The sequence below is a fragment of the Mesitornis unicolor genome, unplaced genomic scaffold, assembly GCF_000695765.1.
Source record: "Mesitornis unicolor isolate BGI_N332 unplaced genomic scaffold, ASM69576v1 scaffold25423, whole genome shotgun sequence".
In the NCBI taxonomy this organism is placed as follows: Eukaryota; Metazoa; Chordata; class Aves; order Mesitornithiformes; family Mesitornithidae; genus Mesitornis; species Mesitornis unicolor.
This window is the reverse complement of record NW_010173072.1, coordinates 18,729-38,768: the sequence shown is the minus strand read 5'-3', so window position 1 is coordinate 38,768 and position 20,040 is coordinate 18,729. Positions and strand designations below refer to the sequence as shown.

The 20,040-nt window shown below is 39.2% G+C and overlaps 1 protein-coding gene across 1 annotated transcript in view; it reads left to right on the top strand.

The window, feature by feature from the left end:
• Positions 1-703: 703 nt before the first annotated feature.
• The window catches only part of DDX10 (DEAD (Asp-Glu-Ala-Asp) box polypeptide 10), a gene marked incomplete at both ends in the record, with an annotated part of 36,406 nt that continues 17,069 nt past the window's right edge, over positions 704-20,040 (top strand). The window contains 8 exons of the mRNA XM_010180600.1: positions 704-764; positions 976-1,106; positions 2,198-2,356; positions 2,804-2,924; positions 4,830-5,019; positions 7,088-7,214; positions 8,133-8,295; positions 10,275-10,359. Of these exons, the coding sequence (XP_010178902.1) occupies positions 704-764; positions 976-1,106; positions 2,198-2,356; positions 2,804-2,924; positions 4,830-5,019; positions 7,088-7,214; positions 8,133-8,295; positions 10,275-10,359 (1,037 nt within the window). The remainder of the gene's footprint in view (positions 765-975; positions 1,107-2,197; positions 2,357-2,803; positions 2,925-4,829; positions 5,020-7,087; positions 7,215-8,132; positions 8,296-10,274; positions 10,360-20,040) is intronic.

Sequence of the window (20,040 nt, the reverse complement as noted above, 5' to 3'; positions counted from 1 at the left end):
CAATAAGAAAAAGACCTCAATAAAGTGGATCCAGTTCCGTGGAGGGCCACTGAAATGGTGGGGGCTGGAGCACTGACTCTGTGAGGGGAGGCTGGGGAAGCTGGGCTTGTTCAGCCTGGAGCAGAGATGACTTTGGGGTGGGAACAGGGACCTTTACAGAAGCCTCCAGTGCCTTTGGGAACATCATCAAAGAGACTGAGCAGGGCAGAAGGATGAGACAGCAGGCATAAACCAAAAGGGGAGGCTCAGCCTGGGGCACTTTTTCCCCATGGGGACAGTCAGGCAGAAGCACAGGTTGCCCAGAGAGGCTCTCCAGTCTCCATCCTTGGAGATACCAAGGCTGGACTGGACGAAGCCCTGAGCAGCCTGATCTTACCTTAGAGTCAATCTGCTGTGAGCAGGAGATTGTAGCAGAGACCTCTTCTTAGTCCCTTTCATCCTGAATGGTTCTGTGTTTTCGTGATGAGCTTTAAATTGCGCTATTAGTCTGTACAATTAAAGCGTATCTTATTACTTTCTAAACAGTTTATATTATGAGAGCAGCTTGGCTTATGTCAAACTAGTATAGATTGCCTGACCAGCTAACTTGGATCAGATCATACTGAACTAATACATATTTATCTCAACAGCAACTTAAAGAATGCTGTTTAATCTCTCTATTCTGCTTAGGTTGTGAGCACTGACTAAACTTACTTTGTTTCAGATAAATCCAAGTGAAATTCAAAGATTTTCAGATTTTCCGTTATCAAAGAAAACCCTAAAAGGTAAGTACAAAAGTTTTCTTTGGAAAGTATTTTAAATAAAAATGATTACATTATTCAGCTGCATCTGATTTTTTTTTTCTTTAAACTAAGTTTTAAATATCTGTTGCCATGAACAGTGTTTGTTTAGCGGGCAAATACAGCTCAGGGCAAGACAAAATTAAAGATTTTTCTTGTTTGTTTGTTTCCTCTCTTCCCACACTGCAAATACTAGGATTGCAGGAAGCTCAGTATCGGGTGGTGACAGAGATACAGAGGCAAACTATAGGTTTGGCTTTACAAGGTAAAGATGTACTTGGAGCTGCAAAGACTGGATCAGGCAAAACCTTGGCTTTTATTGTCCCAGTAAGTAATTTACATCCTTCCATTTGTACTTAAACCAAATTGAGTACAGTTGAGAAGTTTGTTTGCTTAAAGTGCACATATCAATGGATACCAAATCCATTATATTATGATTAGATTTTGATTAAGGAGGTTTTTTGGTTTAAACGTTGCTTGCATTTTTGTGAGAATAAATTTCTTTGGATCCTATTCTGTCACTAACTGTGGGACTAGTAGTAGGTGTTTTGAATACTGTCTCTAGCTGAGAAGATTTATGCTTTACGCTGTTTTGTTTTTTACATTTATTTTTACTAGTAAAGAATAAAAAAAGTAGGTGACTTCAAAAGATATATTTGTGAACTAGAGAAATAGAAGTGAGCTTGCCTAATTAATCTAGGAGTATATGTACTTTGTTTTACAAACTGTATTTTAAAATGGTTTTAGGGGAGAAAAGTGATAAGAAAGGAGCTGGAGAGATGAAAAGTGAAAAAAAAGACTTTTACAGGGATGGTTAACAGCTTTCAAAATGCTTGAGATACTCATACCTACAAAATCTTTATGTTAGAGTTAGCTGACTGAGACAGTGTTTCTTCAGTGTGAATTCATTGGAGGAGGAATAATCCTGGCAACTTTAGTTGGAATGCTCTGTCTATGGCATGTGTGGATTGTACTGCTGCCGATCTGTGACCAGAATTAAAGCTATAATTGACTTTCTTCTAGTTGCTCATTCTGTTTCTGTTTCCCACAAAACCTCATGCGCAGGGAAGTTTCTTGTGTTTTTCTACATCTGATTTCTATTCTCGTATAAATGATTAAGGCTTGATTTCCAGTATTTAGCAGAGTAGGATTAATCGTGCAGTAAAATGTTTGATTTGCGACCCATTACTGTCTGTCATAGATTGATGCTGGGGAACTTTGCTTCGGGAGGTATCATTACCATCAGTTAGAATTGATGTGTATAATCAAACTATGTGAAATGTATGCTGATGTTTCTTCAAGTCATTATTTTAATTAGTATGGATTTGTCCTTTTTTATGACACTTTGTTAAACATTTGTTGTTGTTATGTATTCTCCTTCTGAGATTTATAATGAGAATATGGTAATTTTTTTTCAGGCTTTGGAACTCCTCTATCGCCATCAGTGGACGTCAGCTGATGGACTGGGAGTTTTGATAATATCGCCTACGCGGGAACTGGCGTATCAAACCTTCAAGGTTCTGCGTAAAGTGGGAAAGAACCATGAATTCTCAGCTGGCCTTATCATTGGAGGAAAGGTGTGTCTGCTGTCAGAGTTACTGCATGGAATCATAAATGAGTGCTGTAGTAAGTGCCAGTTTAGGATGCAAACCGTGGAAATGAAAAGTCAGGGAAGAGTAGTTAATGGGAACCTATCAATGACCCACTCATTTTCCTGCCTGTGTACTCTGTGTCTTTTAAGGCTTTTGGGTATTTACAGTCTTTCCAGGTTACGTGACTGGATGGACCTTCCTGCAAAACCTTCCAGGACTATCCTGTTAATGTAGATTATTCTAAAATACTTTTTGTTTAAGCCACAAGTGTCAGCATGCTGAAGAAATTCTGATATCTCTATAGAAAGAGGAAAGACTGATCCTTGACTGTTCTTTCTAAAAACTATGAATAGCTTAAGCTGGCCTGACCATCTCTGGTACTAGGCTTCTAGTGTAAACTACTAGGGCTAATCTGGTTTGACTCCTTTTCAGGATCTGAAAGAAGAATCTGAAAGAATTCACCAAATAAATATGCTAATTTGCACTCCAGGACGGCTTCTACAGCACATGGATGAAACTTCATATTTCTATGCATCTGATCTGCAAATGTTGAGTATGTTTTTTTTGAATACTTGAAAGTACTCAGGAATATTTCGTAATAGATCATAATTGTGTAGAGCACTTCCTTGGGTAAAAGGTTTATCCTAGTCATGGCATATAGGTGAAATGGCATTTAAGTTCACACATGTACAAATTAAAAAAGAAAGCAACAAAACCCCCTTCCTGTGTGACTTTCACTTAAGCGGTTTCTGAGGATGCCTTCCTTAGGATGGTAAGAACAAGTAGGTGAGTTAGTAAGGAACCCAAACCCAAACGTAATGTGTCCCATGTAATTCTTTGGATCTGTCTTGGCTAACTCAGAATCACAGAATCTTAGGAGTTGGAAGGGACCTCGAAAGATCATCCAGTCCAACCCCTGCCAGAGCAGGATCACCTAGACCAGGTCACACAAGAACGCGTCCAGGCAGGTTTTGAATGTCTCCAGAGAAGAAGACAGCAGCCTGGGCCATGCTCTGGGCCCTCACAGTAAAAAAGTTTTTCCTCATATTCAGATTGAACCTTCTGTGCTCCAGCTTGCACCCATTGCCCCTTGTCCTGTCATTGGCTGTCACTGAGAAGAGCCTGGCTCCTTCCTCCTGACACTCGCCCTTTACAAATTTATAAACATTAATGAGGTCACCCCTCAGTCTCCTCTTCTGCAAACTAAAGAGACCCAGCTCCCTCAGCCGCTCATTATAAGGGAGATGCTCCACTCCATCAGTCATCTTTGTGGCTCTGTGCTGGACTCTTTCAAGCAATTCCCTGTCCTTCTTGAACTGAGGGGTCCAGAACTGGACACAGTATTCCAGATGGGGTCTCACCAGGGCAGAGTAGAGGGGGAGGAGAACCTCTCTCGACCTACTGACCACCCCCCTTCTGATACACCCCAGGATGCCATTGGCCTTCTTGGCCGCAAGGGCACAGTGCTGGCTCATGGTCATCCTGCTGGCCACCAATACCCCAAGGGCCTTTTCTGCCTGGCAGCTCCAGCCACTCGTCCCCAAGCCTGTAGCGCTGCAGGACCCGGCACTTGGCCTTGTTGAAGCTCATACAGTTGGCCTCAGCCCATGGATTCAGGCTATAACTCTGGCCTTTCCTCTCTGGCTGTGGTTCTTGTGTTACTCCTTACATGATAATGAACTATATGGAATATCTGTTGTAGTGTGTGTTTTGGACCAGTTCTAGAATACACTTTTCTTTGAATTTTAAGACAGATACTGCTCCTTTCAATGTTGAGTTTTTTTAGCATTGTTAGCATTGTTTCTTTTCATCCTTCCAACCTGAATAAAAATCTCAGCATAATAAAAAGGTTTGCTTGCCACTAAGAACTGCATAATCTTTCACATAGCTTGAGGAACTTAGAAGCAATTAAGCTAATGAAGCTGATAAATTGTGAAATTATGCTTGCTACCCGTGGTACAATTCATGGCAGTTAGACAAGGATTGCATTAAACATAGGCCCGTAAAGCTTTGTCTCTGTGCTACTCTGTTAATACTCTGTGTTTCAATGGTAAATTCAGCTTAGGTACAGGAGAGTTTCTTTTGCTCTGTCATGAGTAGTACAGCACTCTTTTATGTTTCATGCTTTTGTTTCAGTAACAGGACAGAGAGTTTGTAATTTGCACTCTGTCTGCAAATTACTGAACTGCTTACTTGAAGTGCTTATGTTTTATGCTTCAGGATGGGAAGCAGGGCTGTAGTGTGTAGATTATGGGAAATGCTATGACTTCTATTGCAGTTTTTTAAAAAACATTTTATGGAGTACATTAATATCTAAAGAGAATCCCATCATATACAGTAATTAAATTAATCTCTGCAGTTTAAGTAGGCATGGACTTTTGTATTATATGGATTCGATATACTTTTTAAATATAAATAAAGCTAAAACTGGATTCTCTCAAACTATCTCTCAATTCAGTTCTTGACGAAGCTGATAGAATTCTAGACATGGGGTTTGCTGATACAATGAATGCAATCATAGAAAATCTACCCAAGAAACGCCAAACCTTGCTTTTTTCTGCAACACAAACAAAATCAGTGAAGGATCTTGCACGGCTGAGTCTGAAAGATCCGGAATATGTTTGGGTTCATGAAAAAGCCAAATTCAGGTATGTTGCGATTAATTTTTTTTTTCTGGGAGGGGTTAAATGGATGGTGATCCTACTTGACTGTGCATCCTCCTTCCTGTAGTGTCTGATTCTGTTGTGTGCCTTCCTGAAAGCAAGCAATTTCCAGATAAGAGGGTAGTGGTTCCGACTGATTCATTACAGCGAGGCTGAACCTGCACTTGAACTGTGGCTCCTTGGGCAGCTTTGTAGCCTGGAAGTTTTGTTCCTCGGCAGCAAGCCCCAGATTGGGTTGTAGCCTGGATAAAGTTGTCCTGGCTCTAGCACCTGCTTCTCAATTGCTGCATTTTTATTGTTTGGCTTCCTTGCCTCTTGTGTGTGCGTACTTATTGTGTGGGACCACCAGATGTGTAGCACAAATGTTGGTAAATCTGACTTTCCAAGGAAATGCTACTTTATTGGGAAAGTGCAGAATGACGATCTGGTTTGTGTATTCAATTTTAGGCGCCCAAAGGAAAGCTTGTGGCTTTAGTCCCTGTGCAGTAATTCTTGTGGCTTCCTGACATGCTGGTTTTACTGTGCACACAGAATGAATCTGTCATGCCATACAGTTTGGATCAGAATGGGTGCACCTTGCGAGAAGTGCAGTATGTGATCTGACAAGCTCAAAAAATTCAATGTCGCTAAAAAAAAAATCTGCACGTTGTTTTTCGGCACTTTCTCGTCTTTCAAAATATATGTGAAGAATATTATTTAGTATTTTGCATTTCTGTGGGTTCTGTCATCTAAGTGTTAAATTGCTTACGAACATGTATGATTTTTTCCACTTTTCTGTGAAGTATGCAGGAGAAAGGTGAAGTAAAGTGACAGAAATAGCTCTCTTTAGAACAAACAAGGAATCATCAGCAAAATGAACAGCAGAACCAGGTTGAATCCTGAGGCAGTTTTAACTGTTTGATTTCATTATCTCTGTTTTGTCCTGCAAATGCATTTTTTAAATCAGTAATACTATCAAAGGCATCTTAAATAAGCATGATTGCCTGAAAAAATTGTGTGGTTAATAGACTTTTAGCAGAAGAGGATGTGCAGGCCTAGTCTGTAGGCTTCATTTTGAGGGCTGACTATACATCTGTTTCACAGATCTCACATTTTCTGTGAAGTCTATTTTAGATTATATTTAATTTAAAAAATATTTGGGAGAGTTCAATTAGATAATAAACTGAATCAAAAAAAGGAAAGTATTCATTTGTTTTAGAATTTACTGCCTTAGTATACAATGGGTTATTGCCTCATGAAAACAGTTTCCTCTGAAAGACTTAGAAAACAAAAGGTGCTGTGGAATAATTCAAATGGATGAGCAAAACTGGAGCAGTGTTTTGTAATTTCATCCTCCCAAGTGGCACCTTTAATGAAATAATCTTGAATACCATTGGTCTGTTTAGGATGAAACAGAGGAACTGTGAGAGATGAGCATTCAGATGTATTTCAAGGGCAAATATGCCAAAGAATTCTTTTTCTTTAGTTTGGTTTGTTTCGTAAAGAACGGGAAGGTGAGTTAAGCTGACAGTTCAGAGCTTTACAAAGTCACTTTGCATGTCAGGGTGAAATCTGTACAAGTACATCAGTGCTCTTTCTTGTGCTTGATTAGACCGTGCTTTGACATTGCCTTAAGCATAAATGATGCTTTAATAGGACTAATAGACAAAATTGCATTTTAAGTCAAGGCAATTTGTGTGTCGCTGCTTAGACATGGAAGGAGTTTGGCTTCCTAGCAGTAAGTGAATTTAGAACTAACGTCAAAAGTCGTCCCCTTCTCCCCTCCTCCCTGCTGACCTTTTAGTAAGGGAATTGATTCATCCTTCAAGAGTAGCTTTATGGAGTAGCTGCTAAGACTTGTTCTGCAAAGTGGGAGAGCTTTCCAGCCTGACTTCTGGTTTTCTTTTTTTTTCCTTTCTCTGGGTGTTTGTCAGACACTCTTGACTTAAAGGAAAGGTCAGGCAGCTCTGCAGATATTGTATGCCTGTGTATTTTCTCCTCTCTATTCCCTTCGTTTCTTTCTCATTTTAATGTTATGGGAACTAATGGTATATAAATGTATTTTTTTTTTAAGTACCCCAGCAACTTTGGATCAGAACTATGTTGTTTGTGAACTTCAGCAAAAAGTAAACATGTTATACTCTTTCCTGAGAAGTCACTTGAAAAAGAAGAGCATCGTGTTTTTTGCAAGCTGTAAAGAGGTATGGCTATTCCCGCCCCATCTTCCCCATAGGATTTTAAAACTATTAAAATTCAGGTATTTGTGTAGGTGTCAAAACATTAGACAGGTGTGATTCTGGACTAGTTTACAACAGGAAATTGGGGGAGGAACCAAACATCACCTGCTCCTGTAGGCATTGTCATGCAGAGCCTGGCTGTTGGGAAGTTCAGTGACCAAGGCTCGATGCAGGAAGGTCCTGGAGCTTCTGCTCCAGGATATACAACCAACTGCATATATTGAATATTTTATAATATACAATGATGTACTAGATATTCATTGCAGTTCTTCCACTTGTGCAAGAGGTTACAGTGTTTTTGTTGTTTTGCAGTTGGCTGGTGAGTACAGTGAGGGGTAGTAGGCATCATGGTACTATAGGTAAGAGTAAACAGACTGCTTCTATAAGAGAAGATGTTGAAGCTTGATGGTTGAAGCCAAGGCTGTGTACACTGCTTTGGCTGCAAGCATAAGGCACTTCCTCTATCCAGTACTGTCTAAAAGCAGTGCTTCTGGTGAACTTCTGATACTTTGGTCACTTGCACACAACCTAACTAGTCATATCCCAAGCCATGTGGATGTGGCACTTCAGGACATGGTTTAGTGGGCATGGTGGTGTTAGGGTGATGGTTGGACTTGATGATCTTAGAGGTCTTTTCACACCTTAATGATTCTGTGGTTCCTTTTGGAAAAAGCCACTGAAAGGCATTCCAGTCTTGTGCCAAAGTTTATTTCCTCTTTTAGTACCTGAGCGTGTGACAGAGGCTCAAAATAGCATTTCTTGTCTCTGATGTGGAGAAAAGTGTATTTTATTTGATGTGTTAAGTCAGTTGCTGTATATTGTATGTGATCTTAACAAGTTTAACTTTGCACAGTATTTTTTTTTCTCTGATTTGTTGGTTAGGTCCAGTATTTATTTAGAGTGTTCTGTAAGCTTCAGCCTGGTCTTCCTGTACTAGCACTCCATGGCAAGCAGCAACAGATGAAGAGAATGGAAGTCTACACTTGTTTTGTTCGGAAAAAGGCAGCAGTACTTTTTGCTACAGATATTGCAGCTCGTGGCTTGGGTATGTACCCGCAGAAGAAACAGTTATTCATTAAGTGATAGTCTAAACCTATTGAGACTTTATCAGTGACAGTATGTTCTGAAGACCAACCTGATTTGTAAGAAATGAAGTGGTAGTTTGCTTAAGAGCTCATTAGGGTATTTCAAAAGAGATGTGCTTCTTAAATTCTGAAGAGACCTGCTTCATTTGTGCTTATTTTTCCTTTTTGTCCCAGAAAGACCTATGTTGTCACTAGTTTCATAATGGCATTTGTTAGCGACATAGTCAGTGGAAGCTGTCCTTTTATTCATTTATAAAATCATAGAATGGTTTGGGTTGGAAGGGACCTTAAAGCTCCCCCAGTCCAACCCCTGCCGTGGGCAGGGACACCTCCCACCAGCCCAGGCTGCTCAAAGCCCCATCCAACCTGGCCTTGAACACTGCCAGGGAGGGGACATCCACAGCTTCCCTGGGCAACCTGTGCCAGTGTCTCACCACCCTCACAGTGGAGAATTTCTTCCTAATATCTACTCTAAATCTCCCCTCTTCCAGTTAAAACCATTCTCCCTTGTTCTATCACTACCTGCCCTTGTAAAAAGTCCCTCCCCAGCTTTCCTATGGGCTGCCTTCGGGAACTGTAAGACTTCAATAAGGTCCCCCCAGAGCTTTCTCTTCTCTATGCTGAACAGCCCCAACTCTCTCAGCCGGTCCCCATAGGGGAAGAGATTATTTATCTGTGTATGTATTTGTCTGTATACAATCTAGTTTTTCCAGCCATGTTCTGTGACAAATATCTGGAGTAAGAGAAAATGGAAATACTGATGTATTTGCTTACTGCATTCCTTCAGGCAAGATTTCAGCACTTCTAAGTATTTCTGATGTACCTATATCATGTGGGTTATTCCTAAGGGTATGAAAAATTACTAAATCACCAGTATGTGGAAATGAAAACCTGAAGTTTTAGTGTCTGAACTGTGAATGGCATTATAAGACTGTATTCTTAAGGAGGCAAAAAATAGATGAGGGGAATAAACAAGACTATTTATAGAACCTGTTTTGGCTTGTTTCTTCTGGTCATTACCTGTTAAATTATGAATTGCAATTTTATATCTTCTGTGGATAGTTTAGTCTTTTTTTATTTTTTGAGTACTTGGAGGCATTTAAGTATGACACAAGACTGTTTTTGGGAACCTACTCATTTTTCTTTCAGATAGCAAACTCTGTTGTCCAAGATGTAAAGTTTTGTCAGTATGCTACAAAAGAGAGGAAGGTGCTCTAAAAACTGAAGGCAAAATGAAGACTATTTGCCATACCTTCTGCACTGCTGAAATCTCCCTAAAGAGGATGTGGGTGTGGTTGGTTGGGTTTAGAGTGTAGGAATAATAGTGGAATACAGTGTAGCTACAAACTTGATCAAGCAGTAGCACTAACTGCTGTTGGATGAAGTGGAGCAGTTAAAAAGTACTACTTAATAATATCATTCACACTCATTGCTGACTTCTTTGTCAGACTTGGTCACTCCCTCTCCACTTTGAGAGGGACTATGGTATTTCTGTATGTGGACAGCTGAAGTAGTGCTGTCTCGCCACAGCTAACTGCAAACCTTGGTGGTGTAGGATATTGATACTGTAGGTGAAAAGGGGGTCAGATATTGTTATTTAATTATTAATGGTAGTGCTGTTTTATTATGTGTATGACACAAAGCATGCCTGTTCTTGTTAAGTCTGCAGTTATGTTCAATTCAATGCACTGTCATAATTTAGGAAATGAAAACACCATTAATTTTAGCTTTTTTTGATGGAGAAGATGATTTTTATGATATGCTGATACATGTAATTAGTTCTATTTTTATTTCAGAGGTTGCACCCAGTGTTTGTAAATTGGTTTAAAGGATGGTTCTTACAGGAATTAATGCTCTAGAATAATATGTTCCTCTTGAATAGGAGGATTTTGAGTACACTGAGCTTGGATTTTGATTTTTTTTCTTTTTCTTTACACAGATTTTCCAGCAGTGAACTGGGTCATTCAGTTTGATTGTCCAGAAGATGCAAACACATACATCCATAGAGTGGGAAGAACAGCCAGGTTTGTTTTCACTTGTCATTAATATTTTAATGTGTAAAACTGGATCACTGTAGGGACAGACAATCGGTTAAGGACTCACTTGAAAAATTGAAGATACAAATTGGAGAGGAAGAAGCGCTGTTACCACCAAAAGACCCTTTTGATTTCTAAAGAGTCATGATTTGACTTCATTTCTTGGTGAGCTTTAGAGACTCCTTAGAGCAGAGAGGAAAAAAATATGCCCAGTAGTTTATTCTGATCAGGGAAGGTTAATACAAATCTTCTTTAGCACTTGGCAGAATTACCTCCAAGGCTGAGTTGAGCGTGTTTGTGGGTGGAAAAGCTTGTTTTGCCACCACTATTTATAGATAAATCAGGCTTAAGACTGGATCCAATTTCTTTGTGTCATTGAAGACTCTTCAAAAGAATGGTAATATTTTTTCCTTATTTTAATTTAGAGAGGAAAGAGTCAAATAATGTTAGTTACAGGTTACACTGGTATTTTTTCACATCTTTTATAAAGTTATGTTCTTAGGCATAGCTTTAGTTAAAATATTTATGACTAAGCCCTTATGGTGGAAAGGACTTACCCAGATACATTGTTGAAAACCTGGTCCATGATCTCTGAAGTAGATTTTAAAGAGAAACAGGAGTTGTTATTGTGCATAATTCACTGGATCAAGAACTTTACACAATTATCTGAAAGGATGAAATGCAAGACCTGTCATTACATCTTTTACATAATTTAATTTGTTTATTGTAGGATTTGCAGTATAGGTGGTTGTCAGCCTCACGACAGAACAGTTTCTTAGTGCAGGACTTCAGCACTCTGCACTAAAGGAGTTTGAAATCTGTTTTTCTGGATCAGATGGCATTAATTTTTGGTGACTCTGTTTTAGGAGCGTGTGCTTCCAGCCCTCTTTCAGAACGTGGACGTTCTAGCCATGTTTTCATTGTAATTGGTCACATTTCCGCCACATTCTTTCCTGTATCCTCTGTTTTCCAATCTACCTGAAGGGAATTACAAGTGTCTAAATGCTCTTGGAAAGAAACTGGGAACAAAATCAATGAATGTTCTATATCTAGATAGAATCTCATGGATCCCAATTTTGAGGAAAGCATGTAGGCTTAGTTAAAATTCTGGGGTTTGGTGGTTTGTTTTTTTTTTTTTTTATTTTTTTAATTCTGTGTGGCTTCCACAGAAGGCTTGTAATTTTGTCGTTATGGCATTTTGTCATCATGGAAGGGTAAACAATATATTTGGCACTGCTTAATTGGCAGTTTCTAGGTGGTTTGTTGAGCTCTTCCCGAGCTGTGTCACTGAGTTAAAGCACCTCCCTGGAGTTACAATCCTCAGGCCCTGTCCCAGGTCTCATCACGTGCTGAGAAGAGCATTTGTAAGTAGGTTTAGAGAGGGGGAAGCAGCTACATAAAGACAAACAGCCCTCCTTTTGCACAGTGCTTTTAATAAAATGTCACTCTGATGAGGCCATTAGCCTTCAGTGGCCTCTTAAATACTCCTTCTGTGATTGCTGGAGGGACAGATTTAGGCAGAAAATTGGGGCAGAGGGTCTGTCCTGTGGGCCATGGGCTGTGCCGGCTGCCTGGCCCTTGCTTTACGTGGCAGTTGTTACATCTTGTGAGTTTTTCCCTCACCGAAATTGGGAGTACATCTGAGCAAAATTGTTTGAACTGGCAGGGTGGTGACTGATATTAAAAGCAAATACCTTCTGTAGAAAAAGCTTTATGGGTATTTTCTGTTTCTTAAAAATACAGAGATCATTTTGCTTGTACTGGATTTTGGAGAAACATCCAGGTTCTCTGTGTCTTTAAAGTAAAGCAGTCCTTGCAAGAGATTCATTCAGTGGACTTAATGGCATGAAATGCATTTTTGAAAATAAAACAAGGGAGATGTCTAATAATTTTAAGTAAATACTGTGCACCAAGTAAATACGTAAATGCAGTTTTAGATGGGGATAATTGAGAATGTACCTCTTGGTAAACTCTTAAGTGTTGAGTAGGAAACTTCATTTGTTTTCAGTAGCTACAGTTAGGGTGAGAAGCTTGTGTTCTAGAAACTTGACAGAACTGCAGTTTAGTAGTTGTCATTAATGAGGTTAGAGATAATTACAAATTTTCATGGGTTATGAGAGTGTATAATTGCATGGAATGGAAGCTAAATTAAATATCTCAGCTAATTAAGAGACTGTTGAAGTGTAATTAAAACTGAGATGCCAAATACTGTTTACTTTTGAAATCAAATTATTTTGTGATAAAAAAGTAAATATGAAAGTCAAGAGAGAAATTATTTTGGACGTGGGACTGAAAATCCTTCGACTAAGAATTATGGATGTGTTCCCACATCTATTTTACAGTTTTGCAAAGCCTTATCTAAAATGAAAGATAGTGATTGATTTTTGAGTGGGTAGGACCTCTGTGTTCCCTCAGGAGCATTTCGCTTGCATTTCATCCTACTGAAGAACATAAATTGCAAATCCTGCATTTTTGATTTATGGTAAAGTCAGATCAAAAAAATCTGGGTGTTTTCCAGTAATGCTTTTACTTTGTAGTAAAATTGGCGTATTTTGGTTTGTGTTTTTTTTTTTCCAAACTTGAAAGGTTTGCTACAGTTGGAGTGATTGGAAGCTATTTCTTCCAACTGCATTTTAAATGATTTAAAGTCTTAACTGGTTCAGCAACAATTTCTAAAATACTGACAATAACACGGCCATGCCCACTGATCTTGCTGGCTCTATTTTTGTCACACATTCTTTCAGCAAAGTCTGTAATTTAAAATACTATATCACAGTGTTTTCCTGTGGGTTTTGGTTTAAAAAAAATATAGGTAAATAAGAGCTACTTGTAGCAATTGTCTGCAAAACTAATACCTTCTGGCTTTTAATTTTTGTTGATGCATTCTGCTCTGTAGCCTATGAAGCTGTGAAAACATTCTTTGATTAATTTTGTGAAACAAGTTATGGTGCCACTAGGGGACAGCAGAAGACAATTTCTGAAGCACACTGATACTCACGTTTTTTCCCAACAGTTTTTCCAAACATAATTTGCAAGTTGTATGGCACAAAAGAAACATACAGGGATATTTTTTTTTTCAGTCGTGATTGCACTGATGAGTAGAAAAGACACTGTGAAGTCTGTCTTGTCTTTCTCTTGATGCATAAATACCTTGGTTTTTGGATGTACCTGTATCCTGTCATGTCCCAGTAATTAATTTCTTTCTTTCCTAGCGTTACATTCCTCCCTCCACTTCATTTTTTTTCCTTCAGAGAAGACTGTTAAAAACTGTCACTCGAGTTTAGTGATTTTTGGTTTTTTTTCTATCACGAGTCTTTTGCAGTAGCATGTTAAAGAGAATTAAATCTTTTTGCTCTGCAGTTCTTAATCTGTGGTGTGTCCAGAACTTCATGTAGGCTTCAGGTCTGACTCAGGCTTAGACTTTTGTTGGTATTTAATCCAAGCTTGTTGGCTTGCTTTCTTGGGTGCTTAAACTGACTTAGGAAAGTCACTGCAACTTTGTTGATGTTGTTAACGTTGTGTGCATACAGGCATGCACGTTCTGTCTCATTCTACATATGCTTTTTTCCTTTTGGTAAGTTATATTCAGTAAACAAATGGAATAATAAAATTCCATCTTCCCAAGTAGGATACTGCATTGCCTACTATTTTTGTATTGGCTAGTATGATGGTGAGAGCCAAGAAATATGAATGAAGACTTAAAAGACAGAATCACAGAACAGTTTGGGTTGGAAGAGACCTTAAAACTCTTCCAGTCCAACCCCTGCCATGAGCAGGGACACCTCCCACCAGCCCAGTCTGCTGTGAATACTGTGGAATACACAGATAAAAAATTTTGGAAAGGTGAGAGGGTCAGGTCATGAAGCTTTCTTATTCTGTCATGAAGTAAAGTGCTTTGGAGCATGCTCATTGGGGCTCACCTGAAGTAACTGTACATTATGCGTGTGGTAGTGAGACTAATAAGGCTTCAGAATAATCCTTGTAAGTGGCAATAAAGCATTTAAAAATGTAAGTGACTTAATGGAACTTTTTGCCAATGGTAGAAGCTTGATTTTTATTTTTTTTTTTTAATTTTTCTCCTTGGAAAACATATCCTACCGATACATGGCCTGGGTCCTGAATAAACAGTACAGTCAAGATGGCAGGTCCTCGTTTGGTTATTTTTTTAACGTTTAAAACCTGTTGAAGCACTTTTCCTGATTTTTCTTTAAAAATAAATGCAGTATTTGGACCATCTCACCTTACATTATACTGCAGTCACGTCATCCTCCTAACTCAAGTTAAGTAAAAATAGCTGCTAGTGGAGGTCAGGAGAAATTGTTGACACTACATATTTAACTTGCAGTTTGCATTATTGAATTCTCTAAAGTTAAACACTACCCTAGCTAACGTCCCTGACAGTGGCCTGCAGTGCGGCAGCCGGACTGACTGTCACTGCATTACCCATCACAATTCTCTTCGTAATGGCATGGGATGAGTGTTCCAATACACGGAACTATTAAGTGGCAAAGGTTATTACCTGCTGACATGAAGCTATCCTGTAAGCTATAATAAAAAATAAATAAGCACATATATTTCAATGTAGTAGAGTGGGTACAGCTGCTGTGGATAACGGATTGCTTGCAGTCTGGGCTGGAGAACCCAACAACCTCCCAGGGCCTTTTAAATTCAGTTTATTCTGAGACGAGTGTGATAAGGTTGGTGAGCCACTGCCTACTCTTCTCTATTATTTCTTATGACTAAGTCTGTGTGGCAAACAAGGACATGTAGCCACGATGACTGAATGAGCGGGATTATGGTTTTGTGATATGAATAGAGCCCAGTTGCAGTTCCCAGAACTTGGCAATAGATATAAATGGGCTACTGTCCAGACAGGAAAAGGAAGAGGACATTAAGTGGTCAGAGCAAACAAAACAAACCAAACCTCAAAATAAACAACCCCCGAAGCAAGCTCTGACTTCATAGCAATAGTTACTGGTATTTTTGTGGGGATACTGATCTAATGTCTATGCAATAGAGAAATAGGAAAGAACAAAGCGCTAGAAGTGAGCTAAAGCAAAACCAAAAAATGAAGCCAGTTCCTGCTTTGTTTTTTGTTTTATATGCTCTGTGGGATGTTGGATGTTCACAAGATCTGGGGAAGAGCTCTCTTCCCTGGCTGGATCAAGGCCTCAGCAGTGAACATGGGCTGTCTGCAGCGTTTGCTCAGCTGTGAATAGCAAGCACAGTTTCGGGTCTGTTGTAATTTTTGTTGGGCTGCTTTAGTAGGACTTATCATAGAATCACAGAATGGTTTGGGGTGGAAGGGACCTCAAAGCTCATCCAGTCCAACCCCTGCCATGGGCAGGGACACCTCCCACCAGCCCAGGCTGCTCCAAGCCCCATCCAACCTGGCCTTGAACACTGCCAAGGAGGGGGCATCCACAGCTTCCCTGGGCAAGCTGTTCCAGTGTCTCACCACCCTCACAGTGGAGAATTTCTTCCTAATATCTACTCTAAATCTCCCTTCTTCCAGTTAAAACCATTATCCCTTGTTCTATCACTACCTGCCTTTGTAACAAGTCCCTCCCCAGCTTTCCTGTAGGCTCCCTTCAGGAACTGGAAGGCCACAATAAGGTTCCCCCCCAGCCTTCTTTAGGCTGAACAACCCCAACTCTCTCAGCCAGTCCTCAGGACTTGCTGTAGATGATACAGCACAGTTTCAGTTAGCAGTGTGCATGGATTTCTTAAAGATTTGTTGTTTTAAAGAAAAATAACTGTTACAGAAAGAGACCATTGATCATGTAGATGGCATAGAAATTCCGATATTCATGCATTTATTTTCTGTGCTCATTTGTCACTTAAAAAGTCAGAATAACAAATTGCCGTGTTAGGAAAGAAACCCAGCAGTGTAGAAGGTGTGATAAACAGTGGATAAAACTTCTCTTGCCTTTGGGCTTGGAGAAATAATGTTTATTTGGGTTGAAGCTTAGATTTCACCAGTCCTCGTGCTGTCAGGAGGCCCAAAAGGTAGTATAATCGTAAACAAAGTTTTGCCTGAATTGAGCCAAATATGAGAGACTTAAAGCTGTTACTTTGTTTAAGAAATACATTTAAAAATAGTAGCTTATATAATGAGATTTAGTAGTTGAATTTTAAAACAAAACTATGAATTACTGTATTTCTGCGGAAGCCCTTATGGGTAGATAGTGATATCAGTTTCTGTTTGTTGAAGGATAGTGTGTGGGTGAACAGATTTATTCATATGCGTATCAGATAGAAATAAGTCTTCTCAGAATAAAACCATCCATTTTGATAAGTTTTAGATATATTTTTATAGATGTCTTATTGTTCCTTTACATAAAAAGAGTACAACACAGGCAAACGTCTGCATCAATGAAAAGCTTTTCCCTTCGCTACTGTAGTTATTTTATCAAGGAATTGAAAGTAATTTTAAAATAAAATACATGCTAGTAACAATAGAACTTGACTCACTCTGAAGTTTTCTAGTGCGTATTATATTAAGCATGATTGTTAGGTTTTTAGCAAACCTATAGATTGGGAAGTCACTGTTCGTAACCTAGCTTCCAAAAACTATGTGTATATTTGCATACTCAGATGGTGATTCTCTCTTTTCGAGTACTTCTTACAACAGATGAAGAACCGTACTATGTCAAGGGTTTTTTTCCCTCATCTGCAAGTCTCAATTGCAGTAGTGTGTACATTAACAGGTATCTCTATAATTTCACTGGCATATTCTTTCAGTCTTTACAAGAGTAAATCTTTGCTCTAGAAACAGGGATCTGTGCTGCTTTTATAGGTTTGCTTGTTGGTTAGTCCATGTGATGGAATTGTCTCATTCTGGATTCTTTATGGAATCTAAAATTGTATGCCTATATAAATGTAATTATTTTAAAATAACATTGTTGTTGTGAAATGAAGTGCTCCAGAATATTTGTGTTCCAGGAAGGATGTGTATGGTGCACAGGGAATAAATGATCAGGTTATGTGGTGAGTAATTTGGCTTCACAGTGGAAGTAACTATTGAATAATTTTGTATTAATAGTTTGGCAACCCTGTATGATGAACGAAGGGCCCAGCGGAAGAAGAGTGAAAATACGGAATTAGAGCATATCATAAGGCACATGCAAAACCAGGCAAATGTAGTGGGCTTGGTTTTGATGCTATTCCGAATGTCTAACTTACTGACCTTAATGTTTTAAGGAAAGCAGTGTTTTGTTTCCTTCTGGTAAATCTCTAGCAAATTTGATCTGGGTGAAAAAGAGACAGCGGAGATGTTGATTTGGCTTCCTTGATGCCCGATTTCCTTTCTCCGAAGGGATCGACTGTGGAAAGTTTCTGCATTACTGATGTGTCTGGAGGTGGCTTGTTGGCTTGGAATGCAGGACTTTTTAGGAACGGGCTTTGGTTTAAGCTTGCAAGTTTTGCACTGATAGCTTACTTCCTTCTATGTCTGTGACAGATGAGATGACAGCATATGTTGATACTGCCCATCCTGGCCCGGTTAGGCTAAAATCGGATCTTTAATCAAGTCAACTTGATAAAGTCCCATTTAAGTTACAGATTTAAAAAAAACCCCACAAAACACTTTTATTTTTAAAATAGATGTGTGACCTCCAAAGCATAAAGATTATATACTTACGGTTCCTTGCATGTAAATATGTTCAAGAACATTATCACCTCCTTTATACTGAGTTTTCTGTAATGGGAAATATTCCAACTTAGGAAACTGTAATGCAAGTATCTTTATATCTGCAATCCTCCACCCCCAAATTTTACGATTATCTCATCATCTCAATTTTCTCCTTTGCAAATTTTGAAAACAGATTATTTTTTTCTTGCCAAACAAAGCAGAAGTACTGCCTTTAACTCTTGAAATTTGGCATCAACTTGTATCTCCTGAAATGCAACGTGTTTCCCTAACATTTGTAATACATCTGCTCAAGACAAACTGTGTGACATTTCCTGTAAGGTCTGTGTATCCACACGGGATGTCCTTATAGTTCTCTTTCCATTGCTTTCCCATACATTTCACAGAATCACAGAATGTTAGGGATTGGAAGGGCCCTCAAAAGATCATCCAGTCCAATCCCCCTGCCGGAGCAGGAACACCCAGATGAGGTGACACAGGAAGGCGTCCAGGCGGGTTTTGAATGTCTCCAGAGAAGGAGACTCCACAACCTCTCTGGGCAGCCTGGTCCAGTGCTCTGTCACCCTCACTGAGAAGAAGTTTCTTCTCAAATTTAAGCGGAACCTCCTGTGTTCCAGCTTGTGTCCGTTACCCCTTGTCTTACCATTGTCTTACCATTTTTTCTGGACGTCTGCCCTACAACGGAACACGGTGCCTGTTGACCATCAGTCAGATGGCTCCCATTCCTATTTTATTCTGGTATCACCGTGACACCTACGTCAATGAAAGTTAAAATATGGTGCATTTGACTGTGCTGTATGTTCTGACGGTCATGGCAAGGATGCAGAATTACTCTGAATGTAGCTAGAACAAGCTCAACTCCAGCTGCATGGCAAGGTGGAATTGATTGGTAACCACAGGATGCTTTCATCTACTGCCTTTATGTAGTAGTAGTCTAAGTATAATAAGTAGTACAAATACTACTATAATAATAGTAGTATTGTTTGCTTGAATAGTGTTGGCTAGGGATATATGCAGTCTTTGGCTGAATCTGATTAAGGATGGGTTAAGATAAGTTAAGATCAGCAAAACTTGAGTGTCTTGATCAGCAAAACTAAATGAAAAGCACTTTTCCTCATCCAGTCCTCACCGAGTTGTTGCTGTGGTGTTTGTTTCTTCACGCTTGATACAAGCTGTCAGCTCAGGGTGATTTTTAGCAGAAGTTTAAGATAGTTTCATTTCATACCACAAAATAAATAAAATAAAACTAAAAATCAAGAGGATAGTTTATTCACCATGACAGAATCTATTTGGCAACTCTTCATTTGTGTTTGCTAGGGTAATGGTGCTCTTGACATTTTCAACCATTTTTCTCTACTTCTAATTAGCCAGTACCACATTGTCCTAAATAATGTATTCCTTTTCCTTGTCCAGCCTTTGGTGCTTGCCCTTGACTACAGGCATCCTTTTTCTCATCTGTGGTCAGTGTAAATACATCATTCCTACCCTTTGCTTTATGGCGCTAATGATGCTTTCTCACAGCTTCCTTGCTTCTAAGTCAAGATTGAGTTGCGGAGAAGTTACTTGCTTTTTGATAACTATTGAAGCCAGTAGAGTCAAGAAAATAAGACAGATATGAGATAGAAGTATGTGACTTTTTTTTCCAAAGACTTTCAGCAAGTAAGATGGAATTTTCCATAGAACTGAAATGAAAGGTATCTGGTATCCTAAAAGATTGTTAAAGTTGCAGTGCAAAGCTGAGTCCCTGCTCTGGTTTCTTGCTCACCTTGAGGAGATGACAGGATAAGTTATATCATCAATTACTGCACAGTCCAAGAAAGTTTGATTACTTGGAGGTTTTTAATTTACTTTCCTCCAGCACAGTTAAGGTGCATAGTTAGTGAATAATAAATCACCAGAGTGAATTAGCATTTTAGTACAGATGTTTGGTGGTGGTGATGATGGACAACATGAAGGCTGCAGTCAGCGAGGATGGGGAGAACTTCTCCTGATGTCTTCTCATCTGTTACAGAAGTAGT